The 14,145-nt window shown below is 36.2% G+C and overlaps 1 protein-coding gene across 4 annotated transcripts in view; it reads left to right on the forward strand.

Annotated features, from left to right (window-relative positions):
- The window catches only part of ACAD11 (acyl-CoA dehydrogenase family member 11), a 103,704-nt gene that overhangs the window by 77,592 nt on the left and 11,967 nt on the right, over positions 1 to 14,145 (forward strand). For all 4 annotated transcript variants that reach the window (XR_006385040.1, XR_006385039.1, XM_044252362.1 and 1 more), the window contains exons 14-17: positions 4,440 to 4,506; positions 5,528 to 5,613; positions 7,658 to 7,729; positions 8,625 to 8,779. Coding sequence is in view for 2 of the 4 variants with exons in the window: in XM_044252362.1 (XP_044108297.1) it covers positions 4,440 to 4,506; positions 5,528 to 5,613; positions 7,658 to 7,729; positions 8,625 to 8,779 (380 nt within the window). In the remaining 2 variants the exon portion in view is untranslated. The remainder of the gene's footprint in view (positions 1 to 4,439; positions 4,507 to 5,527; positions 5,614 to 7,657; positions 7,730 to 8,624; positions 8,780 to 14,145) is intronic.

Consider the following 14,145-nt stretch of genomic DNA (forward strand, 5'->3'; position numbering starts at 1 on the left):
ATGGATTAAGGATCTCAATGTGAGAAAGGAATCCATCAAAATCCTTGAGGAGAACACAGGCAGCAACCTCTTCGACCTCAGCCGCAGCAACATCTTCCTAGGAACATCGCCAAAGGCAAGGGAAGCAAAGGCAAAAATGAACTTTTGGGATTTCATCAAAATCAAAAGCTTTTGCACAGCAAAGGAAACAGTTAACAAAACCAAAAGACAACTGACAGAATGGGAGAAGATATTTGCAAACGACATATCAGATAAAGGACTAGTGTCCAAAATCTATAAAGAACTTAACAAACTCAACACCCAAAGAACTAATAATCCAATCAAGAAATGGGCAGAGGACATGAACAGACGTTTCTGCAAAGAAGACATCCAGATGGCCAACAGACACATGAAAAAGTGCTCCATATCACTCGGCATCAGGGAAATACAAATCAAAACCACAATGAGATATCACCTCACACCAGTCAGAATGGCTAAAATCAACAGGTCAGGAAATGACAGATGCTGGCGAGGATGCGGAGAAAGGGGAACCCTCCTACACTGTTGGTGGGAATGCAAGCTGGTGCAACCACTCTGGAAAACAGCATGGAGGTACCTCAAAATGTTGAAAATAGAACTGCCCTATGACCCAGCAATTGCACTACTGGGAATTTACCCTAAAGATACAAACGTAGTGATCCAAAGGGGCACGTGCACCCGAATGTTTATAGCAGCAATGTCCACAATAGCCAAACTATGGAAAGAACCTAGATGTCCATCAACAGATGAATGGATCAAGAAGATGTGGTATATATACACAATGGAATACTATGCAGCCATCAAAAGAAACGAAATCTTGCCATTTGCGACAACATGGATGGAACTAGAGCGTATCATGCTTAGCGAAATAAGTCAAGCGGAGAAAGACAACTATCATATGATCTCCCTGATATGAGGGAGTGGTGATGCAACATGGGGGCTTAAGTGGGTAGGAGAAGAATCCATGAAACAAGATGGGATAGGGAGGGAGACCAACCATAAGTGACTCTTAATCTCACGAAACAAACTGTGGGTTTCTGGGGGGAGGGGGGTTGGGAGAAGGGGGGTAGGGTTATGGACATTGGGGAGGGTATGTGCTTTTGGGTAAATTGGAGGGGGAGATGAACCATGAGAGACTATGGACTCTGAGAAACAGTCTGAGGGGTTTGAAGTGGCGGGGGGGGTGGGAGGTTGGGGTGCCAGGTGGTGGGTATTATAGAGGGCACAGCTTGCATGGAGCACTGGGTGTGGTGAAAAAATAATGAATACTGTTTTTCTGGAAATAAATAAATTGGGAAAAAAAAAAAAAAAAAGAAATAGTTACCTTACAGGCAATACAATGGCACTAAATATATATCTTTCAGTAGTTACCCTGAGTGTAAATGGGCCAAATGCCAATCAGAAGACAAAGGATATCAGAATGGATAAAAAAATAAGACCCATCGATATACTGTCTGCAAGAAACTCATTTTAGACCCAAAGACACCTCCAGATTTAACATGAGGGGGTGGAAAACAATTTACCATGCTAATGGACATCAAAAGAAAGTTGGAGTGGCAATCCTTTGACAAATTAGATTATAAGCCAAAGATTAAATAAGAGATGAAAAAGGACACTATATCATACTTTAAGGGTCTGTCCAATAAGAAGGTCTAACAATTGTAAATATCTATGCCCCTAATATGGGAACAGCCAATTATATAAACCAATTAATAACAAAATCAATGAAACACATCAACAATAATAGAATAATAGTAAGGGACTTTCACACCTCCCTCACTGAAATGGACAGATCATCTAAGCAAAAGATCAACAAATAAAGGCTTTAAATGACACACTGAACCAGATGGACATCACAGATATATTCAGAACATTACATCCCAAAGCAACAGAGTACACATTCTTCTGTAGTGCACATGGTACATTCTCCAGAATAGATCACATCCTGGATCACATTTCAGGTCTCAACCGGTACCAAAAGATTGGGATCACTCCCTGCATATTTTCAGATGACAATGCTTTAGAACTCAGCCCCAAGAGGAAAGTTGGAAAGAACTCAAATACATGGAGGCTAAAGAGCATCCTACTAAGGAATGAATAAGGCAACCAGAAAATTAAAGAAGAATTTTTAAAAATTCATGGAAACAAATGACAATGAAAACACAATTGTTCAAAATCTTTGGGATATAACAGAGGCAGTCCTGAGAGGAAAGTATATAGCAATACAAGCCTTTCTCAAGAAACAAGAAAGGTCTCAAGTACACAACCTAACCCTACACCTAAAGGAGCTGGAGAAAGAAGAGAAAATAAAGCCTAAACCCAGCAGAAGAGAAATAATAAAGATCAGAGCAGAAATCAATGAAATAGGGACCAAAAGAACAGTAGAACAGATCAACGAAACTAGGAGCTGGTTCTTTGAAACAATTAATAAGATTGATAAAGCCCCTGGCCAGACTTATCAAAAAGAAAAGAAAAAGGACCCAGATTAATAACATCATGAATAAAAGAGGAGAGATCACAACAAACACCAAAGAAATACAAACAATTATAAGAACATACTATGAGTAACTAATACGCCAGCAAATTTGACAATCTGGAAGAAATGGATGCATTCCTAGAGACATATAAACTACCAAAACTGAACCAAGAAGAAATAGAAAACCTGAACAGACCTATATATTTATTTCAATGGAATCTCAGGAGTAATGGGGGACAAACAAATTTCTGCATTCATGAATCTCTCCAAGTTGGTTTTAGAAAAACTCTCAAGGGGAGCGTGGGTTGTTCAGTTGGTTGAATGTCCGACTCTTGATTTCGGCTCAGGTCATGATCTAAGGGTTGTGGGATCAAGCTTCAAGTAGGGCTCCTCACTCAATATGATGCCTGCTTGGAATTTTTTTCACTCTCCCTCTTCCTCTGCCCCTCCCCCTTGTCACATGTGTGCTAAATAAATAAATAAGAAAGCTACCAATTTGGTTTCCATTCTGAGCTCTAGCAAATTCTAGATTAATTTCTACTGTATAGTTTTCTGTTTATTTAGTTTAGTATCTCCTCAGATACACCAAAAACACAATAAGAGTACAGTTATGACTGTAATTCTGTTTCATTTGCTTCTTCTATGGAGCCAGAGATTCAACTATAAGGAATTTTAAAATTTCATTTGTGAATCCTGGGGTTTAAAGTAAACCCCTTCTCTCTACCTTTACTCTTGACTTTTATCCTCCGTTTCTTTATCTCTGTTTGCCATGGTCTCTGTTTCTTGCCTAATCAGCAACATTCACAACCTTTTATTACAGTATATTTTATAATTGTTCTATTTTATTAGTTGTTGTTAATCTCTATGTCTAAGTTAAAAATTAACCTTTATCACATATGTGTATGTATGGGAAAAAAGCAGTATACATAGGATTTGGTCCAATTGCAATCTCAAGCATCCATTGGTGATCTTAGAACATATATCCCTTGTGGATAAGGGGCATTGCTGTATTTGAAATAATTCCCAATATTTCTTATTGAATGGTCAAATGATTTCAAATCTCTTAAAACCATTTTTTATAAAAAGTAAAAAAAAAGAATCTGATAATTTGTTTAAAGATTTTGTACAGATGTGTTTAACTTAGTCTGATCCTGTGGTGTGTAGCCTTGTAATTAGAAAGCCAATTAAATGATAGTTTCCCTGAGGGACAGAGCTTAGACTTAACTGGTGAAAAAGAAATGTAGTTTTTATAAGAAGGCCCCTTTGGGAAATTGCCATTGAGATGTGAACTGTGATAAAATAAAAGTTTGCATTAAAATGGAAAGAACTTTAGATTTCAAATTCCTGACCTTTAATAAATAAAAAAATGAGAACCTAGGCTTATTGATGGTAGAGTCAGAGCCTTATATATGTAGACAACTCCAGGTAAATCATCCTCAGCTGCTCTTTAGTATGTCTTGACCAAATAGTATAGTCAGGATAGGTACTGAGATCCTCAGACCAACTCACCTTCACCCAACTCCATGATAAAGGAAATGAGGTCTTTCTCAGCCACTGGCTGGATAGTTAATACCATATGAGATTTAATACTTTGTTGGTCATATGTCAGAAAATAGGAGATCTAAACAGGAGGAAATACGCTAGAAGAATTTCACAACCTTTCTAACATGCCGAAATAGTATGAATGAGAGAGCCGTCATTTTGTCTTAAGGGTTGCAGCTGTTTCATGGCTTCAGTTTCTGGTTATTTTTGCAGCTCTTATTGATGGTGTCCACTCTTGGCTTTGCCTGGACAGTTTTGCACATAAGCATTTTTAAATGAATTAAGGGTTTTCTTCCTATTTTTTTGCAAGATAAACTTGGAAGGATTAGAACTTTAAGGGTGAAATGTCAGACTAAAAATTTCTTTTTGTGTTGTATTCTGCTTATTTTCCCCCTTGCTTTAGGAGCTGGAAATCCAAAGTGCACAATTGCAATTGTTTTGGGAAGAACAAAAAATGCCTCTGCAACCAGGTAATAAAATAATTGTGATTGAGAGATCTATTTGGGAATAAGAATTGCGCTTTCTATCCACATAATTTACTTAAAATTTGCCATTTGGTCAGGGCACCTGGGTGGCTCAGTTAAGTTTCCAACTCTTGATTTCCCCTCAGGTCATGATCTCAAGGTTGTGAGACTGAGCCCTGTGTCAGGCTCTGCACTGGGCATGGAGCCTGCTTAAGATTCTCTCCTTCAGCCCCTCCTACCTCTGTCTCTCCCACCGACTCTAAAATAATTTTTTTTTTTAAATACACCATTTGGACTTACAAATCGTAATATAAAATGTGAGATTAATGTCACATTTGTGTTTCACAGTTATTTCACTTTAAGATAATATTTAAGAAGCATTTCAGGAAGTGTTGCTGTATGTTCTTCACTGTGGAATTTCCTGCATTAAAAAGTGTTGCTGAGGGGTGCCTGGGTGGCTCAGTGGGTTAAAGCCTCTGCTTTCGGCTCGGGTCATGATCTCAGAGTCCTGGGATTGAGCCCCGCGTCGGCTCTCTGCTTTGTGGGGAGCCTGCTTCCTCCTCTGCCTGCCTCTCTGCCTACTTGTGATCTCTGTCTGTTAAATAAATAAATAAAAATCTTTAAAAAATAAAAATAAAGTGTTGCTGAATCCTCAGAACTGTTTGGATCAGATTATAAAATACATTAAAATTTTCAGAACTGTCTATAAGTAATTAAGTGATTAGATATGTAGATCAAAGTTGATAGTCTTGCAAAATTTGATATTGTGTATCAGTTCCCAGTTTCCATTGCTGAGCAACAAGAATCCTCAAATAACTAACTTATTTTCAAATCATTGATACTGTTCCAGATCACAGCCAACATCCAACTCTGCTTGATGTATGTCTTTTACACAATTCCCATTCCAGACATCATTGCTTACATGATTACATAATAACAACAAAAATGACAATTGCAACTCCACCTAGGATCTGTTTTATTTTTCCACTTAGCACACTTTTCCTAACATCTGTTTTTCTTTAACTAGATACAAACAACACAGCATGGTTCTTGTCCCTATCAACACACCTGGAGTAGAAATAATAAGGCCTTTGTCAGTGTTTGGCTACATGGGTAAGTACTCAACCAATATGAGCATGCATTAGCAAGCAGGACAACTGAAATATGCAGTTAACACTTAAGGGAACAGATAGCATTATAATGTAGGAAATGTATTCTTAGAAGACCTTTAGTGCTGATGACGATCTTCATATAAATGCTGGTGGAACTCAGAATAAAGCAAAGAAAGAGAACTGGTGCAACATTGGACTTCATTTTGTTTCCTTTTTGGAAAGGGTAGATTGTATTCAAGGAACAGCAACTAAGACTGATGCTTCTGTCATCCTGGAGAATGCTATAATGAAACAGACTTAGAAAAATTAAATCTAAGTAATCCATAATAAAATTCACTTTTTTGGGGGGGAGAGAGAGAACAAGAATGCAGGTGAGGGACAAAGGGAGAGAGAGAGAATCTTAAATAGGCTCCAGGCCCAGTGCATAACCCAGTGCGGGGCTTGAGATCATGACCCTGAGACCATGACCCCAGCCAAAAATCAAGACATGGATGCTTAACCAACTGAGTCACCCAGGCACCCCAATAAAATTCACTTTTGTCTTCAAGTTTAGCTTTTTTAACCAATCAAACTACAAAAACTATTAGTAAGCAATGAATTTTGACTGATTTGAATGCAAAACTTTCCTTCCTTCTGTTCTTTGGGTGGAATTTCTAAAAAGCAAGGATACTTTTGTTTCCTGCTACCTACCTCAGGCTCATTGTTCATTGTTCCCTTGCTGCTCAGGTCATTCACTCAGCAAGTACTTATTGAGGGCTGACCATTGTTCTAGGTGCTTGGAATACATCAGTGAACACAATAGGCTAGGATCTGTGCCCTCATGGAGTTTACATGCTAGGGGAAGGAGAGAGTAGCAATAACTACAAATAAATAACTAAATTACAGCAAATCAGCAGGTAAATGCTATGGAAAAGTTTATTGAACCTGATCCATATGATCTTCTGTGGTGACCCTGGCTTTGTCTTTGTAGTTGAATATGGCTAATAAAAATGTTCAATACCAGATGTAAGACTTGGAGTTTTGGAGAACATTTGACATCACCTCCCAGAGGATGCAGCTGTAGAATATACCCGCAGACTAAGCATAATTTTCAAGACGGTGATGAACAAGCTCACTAGAGGAAATTGTGCATGGGGATTTGTTGGTTTGCAGAGCAATGGCCTGAAGACCCCCAAAATGGATTTATAGTTTAAATTGCCTGGAAATCACCTCTATTGCAGAACCTATACTTGAATTTTCGGTGAGACAGATTCACCAGCACCTCTCCAACTCCCATGCCCAAGGCCAAAAGAAACAATTGTGGAGAAGATCAATTATTAATGTCTATTCTGACAGGAAAAGGGTGTGGAATTTGCATGAGATTATCTCCAGAACTTGATGAAGGGTGGGTGGGGAGCAGGAGGAGGGGTAGGCGGTTTGATGTAAAGACAGAAATGTTCCCAGTCTCCATCAAGTGCCAGCATTTCCAAGAGGCAAACATAGGGAACAAGCCTGAACTGGGAGTAAACATACCTCAAATCCAGTCACTGCTTTGTTTTTGAATACTGAGCCTGCTCTGTCCCTTGTAGGAGGCTCTTTGCCTCTTCAGGCATTGATTTACACAATGATAAAATAAGAAACTTGAATTACATTACTTACTTTTAATTTTTGAACCATTGGAACCTTTTTCTCTTTCCAAGCAAAATTTTCTATGGAAACCCATATATTAGAAGTCTCAAAGAAAAAGCAGTAATAAAATAATAGTAAGATAATCTGATTGGGTCTGTGAAGCCACCTCCCATTTTAGTAACTCTGCAACTTCAGAAAATGAATTTGAAAGTCTAGATCAAATGATTTCTAAAATCTCTTCTAAGTGGAACAGTTGATGAGTTTTCTAGGGTATGGAGTGCTAAGGGTTCAGAGCTTGAGGTCTACCTAGGAATATCTGACATATAAGGCTCTTAAGTCCTACTTCTAAGTAATTTCTTTGAGTAATTATTAATTATATATGAAATTTTTTTGGTCAACTCATTTTGCTCTTTAAAATTATATTTTCTATTTTATAGATCATCTCCATGGAGGACATTTTGAGATTCATTTTAATCAAGTAAGAGTTCCTGCCACCAATTTAATACTAGGTGAGATAAGTTGGAGAAATGATTTTCCAGTATTGTGTACTAAAGTATTTTCAGGTCTGAATCTGGAAAAGATAAGAAATATACTTTTGATTTAGATACTTTTCCCTCCTAATCCATTTATAAGGCAACATTTTTCATGGTGGATTTTTTTTTTACATGGAATAATATTTAAGTGTTTGATTTGGTTTTATATATCACATCAATTGAAAACATAGCTAAGTACAAAAAATGTACAATTCAGAGCAACATACTTTTTCCTAAAACATGACTTTCAGGTCTCCACTTGTTCTAAGAAAACTTTAATGTTCTTTCTGAATTCAAGTCTTATATATAAACCCATGAGAAGTATAAATAACTTTGCATATTGAATGGCTGGAATGACCTCATCCTCTTGCTTACTAAAATCCTACCCAACCTTCAGAGAACATCTCAAATGGCACTTCTTTCAGAATGGTTTTGTGTTCTTCACTCCATCCACTCAACAAGCCCCTGCTGCCTGCCAGGCCCTCAGGAGACAATCTCTTTCTCCTATGCCTTTCTTTGTTCTCCTCCATAACCCATATTCCTAGCATCCTTACCCCTACTTCTGGATTCTGAACTCCTAGTGTAGGGACTGTGTCTTATCTTTGTAACCCCTGCGGCACTTAAAAAATACATGGATAGTTGGTACTCAAGAGACAGTTCCTGAATTGGATTAAAATGTTTAACAGTGGTAGTTTAAAAAACATGGAAATCAAAAGTTCCATAAATCATGAACATTATTACAGAGCTGACTTTTTTCCTACCAGAATGCCACAATTCTCATTAAGGGGGCAGTTCATCATTTTCTCAAGATTTGTGTAAATAACAAAATAAGGGCTGTGGCCACTTTCATGTTCTCCTTTCTTTCTTACAGGTGAAGGTAGGGGATTTGAAATTGCCCAAGGCCGCCTTGGACCAGGCAGAATCCATCACTGTATGAGAACAGTAGGGGTGGCAGAACGTGCTTTGCAGATTATGTGTGAACGAGCAACACAGAGGGTGGCCTTTAAGAAGAAACTGTTTTCACATGTAAGGATGATTATTTATTTGAATTTACTATAGCCCCATGCACTCACTGACCTTGTAACAAAACAGCATTATTGATCTCAGGGAGATTTCCTCTATGTAAATAAGATGCTTTTTTTCCACAAAGTATATTTTTCTGTACTTAATATAGTCTAATGAGAGATCTTTAACTTTGTGAAAGATTAAATAATTCCCAGCGTGCTTCAGCACAGCTCAAAGAATATGGACAGTTCCTTCAACTTTCTCATACTCTTGTTCTCTAGAGAACCTGGTACATTAGCATTCTCTGTGGATCTGAGAGGGCTGGCATAAAGAAGAAGGATTTGCCTTGTTCTTTGGCTTTCTGAAGGGAATTAGTAATAAGTGAGGAAATATAGGAAAATAACCTACAACTCAGTGAGAGGAGAGAGATCTAAAAAATGGAAGGCCTGCTTCTGTAGGAAGTGAGTTCCCTGTTACTAGAGAAATGTAAGTAGAAATGGGACCAATATTTGGTGGGATGTTCATGATTTTTTGAATTCCCATCTATAAGTTATATACTATGGAGTCTGTTCTTTACAAAGCACAATAAACAATAAAGTTACATGTGCCCAATATAATCAAAATTAGAGAATATTTATCAAGAGGGAAAAGAAGCAGTCATTCTGACTTCCTTGGGAAACTTTATAAGTGGGATATTCAAATCATCTCCCAAAAGCCCTCCTTTTAAGAAGGCAAGAAAAATTATTCTTAAATATTCAGTATTTAGGATTGCTAACATTTTAGTGTTAGGTCAAATATAGGCTGATAAAATTGTATTTGTGTTTGCTGGACATCTACATTTTAGTACATTGGTCCCCTTGTATATTTGTGAGCATCTTTTAAAATTTGACAGTATATTTTTTACCTTAAATTCCTATGGACTGTGTTCTTTTTGTGAAATATTATTCAGCATATCTGTGATTTAGTTATAACACTGTTCTTATGGAAAAATACAACCTATTTTTGGCGCACACCTAGGGATAATTTGTGGGGAACCCCTTTAGTATATGGCAAGGGCAAGGAGTTCAGCTGTTGGATGGACACTGTGGGAGGAAGGAAAATAAGGTATCAACTTTTGGGACCATGGATACAACTCCATGCTGCTCTGAGTAGGGGCTAAAGAGTAACTCATGGCATCAATTTCTTCCTATACTTTTCTCTTTTCAAGATTGCCACCCAAACCCTGGAGCAGGATGCAGGGAGGACAGGGAGAGATGCAGAGACATCTTGAACACATAAAAGCACTCTCCTTAAGTTTCATGAGAGATATTTTCAACACTATACCAGAGGGAAATTTCCCTCCTGCTTTTTGTAAGTTAATGTATCAGGCAGAACAAGCCTGAGCTTTTCAAAAACATGCCTCCCTTCACTGGAAACTTCTTGCATTTGGCACAAAGAAAATGATCTGGCAGAAGCAAAAGAGATGTTGAGGCATGTCATAAACAAAAATATGAGCCAGATTTTTTTTTTTCAGTTTATGTATGTAACATTCCATTTCCCTGAATTTGGAGACTCTTTTCCAGCTGCCTTCTAAATTATTTCAGGCACGAAAGTAGAAAGTTCTGTATCAAAATAATGTCTTAGTAAATTAATCTTGCACCTCCTTAGAGCACTCAGTTTCTGCCCACTGAATGCTTTTCAGCAAATCAAAGGTCAGTAGAGACCCAACTGAGAATACTTTCTTTTATTCAAAAGCTAAAAAATAAATGTATTTGTGATCTGTTCATGAAGTTATAATCACCCAGCTTTATAGTTATCAAAAAGATACTTACTGCTGGGGCTTATTTGAAGTTGTTAATTTAGAGCCTTGGTTCAACCTCTAGAGTCATCCAATAGAAATATGTTCTAGTAACTGAACGTTAAAAAAAAAAAAGCTTTAGTTAAATAAAAAAAATTTTTAATAGCTACATTTTTTAAAAGTAAAAAGAATGATGAAATTGATTTTTATAATCTATCTTATTTAACCCAGTATATTCAAAATGTTATCACTTCAAAATTAAATAAATATAAAGAGATTAAGGTATTTTACATTCTTTCTTAAAAACTACTGATTTTACTAAATTGGGTGTATAGTTCACATTTATGATACATCTTAATTCAGACTAGGCATATTTCAGATGCTCAGTAGCCACAAGTAGTTATTAGCAGCTATAATGTTGAACATCAGTGTTATAGGAAAACTGATCAAATACCACCGTTTAAGAAATGTACTGCAGCAAATATAATAAAGCTTAAAAATGACTATGGAAGGTTAATGTGGATCAAATAATAGCACTGTAATTGGCTGCTGATCAAACTTAACAAATTATTCTCCACTGTAAATATCAGTTCTATGATGAGGAATGGAAACAACAACAACAAAAAAACTCATTATGGCCAACCAGAAGTATATGTTATTATCTATTGTGTTTCACTGCTGAATCAATCCTGAATGCTCAGTTGCTTGTAGGATTTTATGATAAGGTTTGATTTCTATATTCTTTAGTGATATATCTCCTGTTTCATTCTTGACATTAGTAATTTGTGCCTACTTTTTCCTTTGTCAGTCTTGCTAGAGGTCTGTTGCTTTTACTGATCTTTTCAAAGAATATAAAATATATTATTATTTTTTTTAAGATTATTTATTTATTTATTTGTTTATTTGACAGAGAGAGATCACAAGCAGGCCGAGAGGCAGGCAGAGAGAGAGAGGAGGAAGCAGGCTCCCTGCTGAGCAAAGAGCCGATGCGGGGCTTGATCCCAGGACCCTGAGATCATGACCCGAGCCGAAGGCAGTGGCTTAACCCACTGAGCCACCCAGGCGCCCCTAAAATATATTAATTATTAACATACAAAACTAGAAAATGTGGTTGTTATATTAGGGCTTAATATTAACAAGATATGTGTTTCATTGATTTTCTCTATTGATTTATGCTCTTTATTATATACTTCCTTTTGCTTATTTGTGTTTGTTTTGCTTTTTGGATTTATTTTGGTTCTTGAAGTGGTAGCATCCATCATTGATTTGAGACTTTTCCTCCTTTTTAATGTATGTTTTTTAGTGCTATAAATTTCCCTCTCAGTACTGCTTTACCTGTGTCCCACAAATTGTGATATATTGTGTTTTCATGTTAATTCAGCTCAAAGCATTTTTCAATTTCCTTTGAGCCTCTTCTTTGACACATGAATTATTTAAGAAATGTGTTATTTAGTTTCCAAGTGTTTGGAAATTTTCCTGTTACTCTATTCTTATTTCTAGTTTGATTCCATTGTGGTTACAGAACACACTGTATTATTTAATTTCTTACAAATTTGTTGAGATTTGTTTTGTGGCTTAGGATATTGTTTCTTTTACTGTTGGAGAACGTTGGGAAAGAATGTGTATTCTCCTGTTTTGGGGTGGAATGTTCTATAAATGTCTCTTAGATCCTGTTGCTTGTTGGTGTTGTTGAATTCCTCTGTATTCTGGCTGACTTTCTGTCTAGTTGTTCTATCAGTAGTTGGGAGAGGGGTGTTGAAGCTCCAGCTAGAATTGTGGATTTGTTTACTGCTCCTTTCATTTCTGTCAGCTTTTGTCTTACATAGTCAGCAGCTCCATTGTTTGCTGCATACACATTTAAGATTTCTACTTCTTCTTGATGGATTTACCCTTTTATCATTATATAATGACCCTCTCTGTCTTTGGTAATTTTCTTTGTTCTGCTTCATCTGATAGTAATATAGCTGGTCCTGCTTTCATGTGATTAATGTTTGCATATTACATATTTTTTATTTTTTTGTTTTGTTTTTAGCTTGCTTATATCATTATATTTGAAGTGAATTTCTTCTAGTTGGCACTTAAGTGGTTCTTGTTTTTAATCCACTCTATAGTCTTTGCCTTTGTAATAATTCATGTTATGACTTAAGTGTGCCATTTAATTTATTGTTTTATGTTCTTTGTTTTTCATTCCTTTAGGTTAATTTAACATTTTTAGAATTCCAGTTTGATTCATCTATAGTGTTTCTGGGTATACCTTTTTGTATAGCTCTTTTATTTTATTTTTTTAATAGATTTTATTTATTTATTTATTTATTTATTTATGTAACAGAGACACAGCAAGAGAGAGAACACAAGCAGGGGGAGTGGGAGAGGGTGAAGCAGACTTCCCACTGCCAAGCAGGAAACCCAATGTGGGGCCTGATCCCAGGACCCTGGAATCATGACCTGAGCCAAAGGCAAACGCTTAATGACTAAACCACCCAGGGACCCCTAGCTCTTTTAGTGATTGGTCTAGGTATTACATTATATAAATATATACATATTTGTATAAATGCATGTATTTTACTAGTGTCCTCATTTTATCCGTTTGAATGAAGTATAGAAACTTTATCTCCCTTAATTTAAATCGCTTTAACTCCTTCATTTATAATTGTCTTCAATAATTCTTCTACATAAATTTAGAATGACATCACAGTGTTAAAATTTTTAATTTAAAAGTTTTAAATTAAACATAATTTAGAAAATTCAAGAAGCAAAGAAAAGTCAATTGTATTTAACTATATATTTTCTTACTATGTTCATTCTTTCTTCCTGATTTCTTAAGGTTCCTCTTTCTGTTTAGGGAAATTCCTTTAGCCATTCTTTTAAGAGTCTATAGGTGACATATTTGTTTGTTTGTATGTCCCCACTATACCCATATTGTTGAGAGTTATTATCATGAACAGAAGTTGAATTGTGTCAAATGCTATTTCTGCATCTGTTGAGATAATCATATTATTTTTATCCTTCATTTTGTTAATGTGGTATACCCATTGATTGATTTTACAGATATTGAACCATCCTAATGTCCCCAAAATAAAGCCCACTTGATTGTGGTTGATGACCCTTTATTGTACTGTTGAATGTGGTGTTGAGGATTTTTGCCATCTATGTTCATCAGGGATATTGGCCTGCAGTTTTCTTGTTTTGTACTGTCTATCTCATTTTAATTTCAGCATAATGGTGGTTTTGTAGGAAGAATTTGAAAGCTTTCCTTCCTCTTTTATTCTTGGGAATAGTTAATAACTCTTCTTTAAATGTTTGGTAGAATTAAGAAGCCATCTAATTCTAGACTCTTGTTTGTTGAGAATTTTTTATTATTATTGAGTCATTTCATTACCAGTAATCATTCTTCCTGACTCATTTTTGGAAGATTGTATGTTTCCAGGAATTTATCTGCTTCTTATAGGATGCCCATTTTGTTGGCATATAACTGTTCATAGTAGTCTCTTCTAATTAATTGTATTTAATCAATTTCTGTGGTGTCAACTGTTACTTCTCTTTCATTTCTGATTTTATTTATATCTTCTCTGTTTTTTTCTTGATGAGGCTAGCTAATGGTTTATCGATT

This window comes from Neovison vison, chromosome 6 (assembly GCF_020171115.1).
Source record: "Neovison vison isolate M4711 chromosome 6, ASM_NN_V1, whole genome shotgun sequence".
Taxonomy (NCBI): Eukaryota; Metazoa; Chordata; class Mammalia; order Carnivora; family Mustelidae; genus Neogale; species Neogale vison.